At 40.4% G+C, this 1729-nt stretch overlaps 1 protein-coding gene across 1 annotated transcript in view; it reads right to left on the bottom strand.

Moving 5' to 3' along the window:
* Positions 1 to 1729, bottom strand: part of LOC111085543 (chitinase-3-like protein 1) — a 12645-nt gene that overhangs the window by 2288 nt on the left and 8628 nt on the right. Inside the window, exon 8 of the mRNA XM_022384584.1 lies at positions 602 to 730. Coding sequence (XP_022240292.1) covers positions 602 to 730 — 129 coding nt within the window. The remainder of the gene's footprint in view (positions 1 to 601; positions 731 to 1729) is intronic.

The following is a 1729-nucleotide window of genomic DNA, read 5'->3' as shown; positions in this document are numbered from 1 at the left end:
AGCAGTGTAAGACTAGAGGGAAGACAGCTAGTCATCACCACCCACCGCTAACTCTTGGGATACTCTTTTACCAACCACATTATAACCACATTATAGGATTGACCGTCACATTATAACGCCCCCACGGCTGAAAGGGCGAGCATGTTTGGTGGGACTGGGATTCGATCCCGCGACCCTCAGATTGCGAGACGAGCGCCCTAACCACCTGGCCATGCCGGGCCTAAAACTGAGGAACACTTTATTGTAAAATCATGTCATTTATATACTGTAGAATAACCCATAAGACTTATCTTGCTAATTAGTTGGATTGGTTTCTTTGTTTACGACAAAGTAATTAAGGTTATCTGCTGCTGTCTCTAATTTTGAACTGCCGATTAGAAGGAAAGCAGATTGCTGGCACCACCAACCGCTAACTCGTGGGCTGCTCTTTATCAATGATTAGTAGAATTGACCGTAATGTTATAATGCTCCCAAGGCTGAAAGGGTTGGTATGTTCGGCAACGAATTTCGGTTGCGTGATCCGCAGATTGCGAGTCGAGCGCCCTAACCACCAGACCTTGCAAGTTGCAAGACAATTTACATATTCAACTTTTTTTAATACCTTTATCCGGAAGCTTTCAGCATCATCGTAGCCACACCATTGCCTGTCTTTATACATGTATGGTACCTTATGATGATGATCTCGAACAATGGTCCATTGATTACTTTCGATCATCTGTTTCTCACAAATCTGGAATAAAATATTAAGCTACATTATGAATATTTGTAAATACAAACTTTTCTTATTGGTAACTTACACCAAATTATTTCTTACAACTTCTGACATCACGACGCTGGCTCAACACTTTATAAAATGTATACATTCATCATCCTAATGATTTATTTTTCACTAGATTTTAAGTATTACCTTCCTTACTCCATATAAATATTTAAGCCTTTTATTACAGAAATTTCACATTCAGATTTAAGAAAACTGGAGGAAAGAACAAAATAGGGTTACCCTTGTAACCAAAAAAGTTGATCTACAAATTCAACAGACCATCTATCTCCTTTTCTTACAAATTTCTTCAAAACAAAGATGTATACTACTTAAAAAGCCTCCCAGTGGCATAGCGGTATGTCTGCGGACTTACAACGCTAGAATCCGGGTTTCGATACCCATGGTGGGCAGAGCACAGATAGCCCATTGTGTAGCTTTGTGCTTAATTACAAACAAACAAACAAACTACTTAAAAAAAGAGAGATATCAACAAACTTCGATACATATTCACACACAAGGCCCGGCATGGCCAGTTGGTTGGGGCACTCGACTCGCAATCTGCGGGTCGCGGGTTCGAATCCCCGTCACACCAAACATGCTCGCCCGTTCAGCTGTGGGGGCGTTATAATATGACGGTCAATCCCACTATTCGTTGGTAAAAGAGTAGCCCAAGAGTTGGCGGTGGGTGATGATGACTAGCTGCCTTCCCTCTAGTCTTACACTGCTAAATTAGGGACGGCTAGCGCAGATAGTCCTCGTGTAGCTTTGCGCGAAATTCAAAAACAAACATATTCACACACACATGCATATAAATCCTCCCTCTTTCTTCAACGTATATAAAAGTAAATATATGTATCATTTTTGGATCGTCAATGGTGAAACGAACATTCTAAATACATATATTAATCAGGTGAGTCACCTTATGGTATAATCCGCGATTTTATTTATTTGAATTCTCAACAATGCATG

Source organism: Limulus polyphemus, unplaced genomic scaffold (genome assembly GCF_000517525.1).
Source record: "Limulus polyphemus unplaced genomic scaffold, Limulus_polyphemus-2.1.2 Scaffold456, whole genome shotgun sequence".
Taxonomy (NCBI): Eukaryota; Metazoa; Arthropoda; class Merostomata; order Xiphosura; family Limulidae; genus Limulus; species Limulus polyphemus.
The sequence above is the reverse complement of the archived record's forward strand: the minus strand, read 5'-3'. Positions and strand labels throughout refer to the sequence as shown.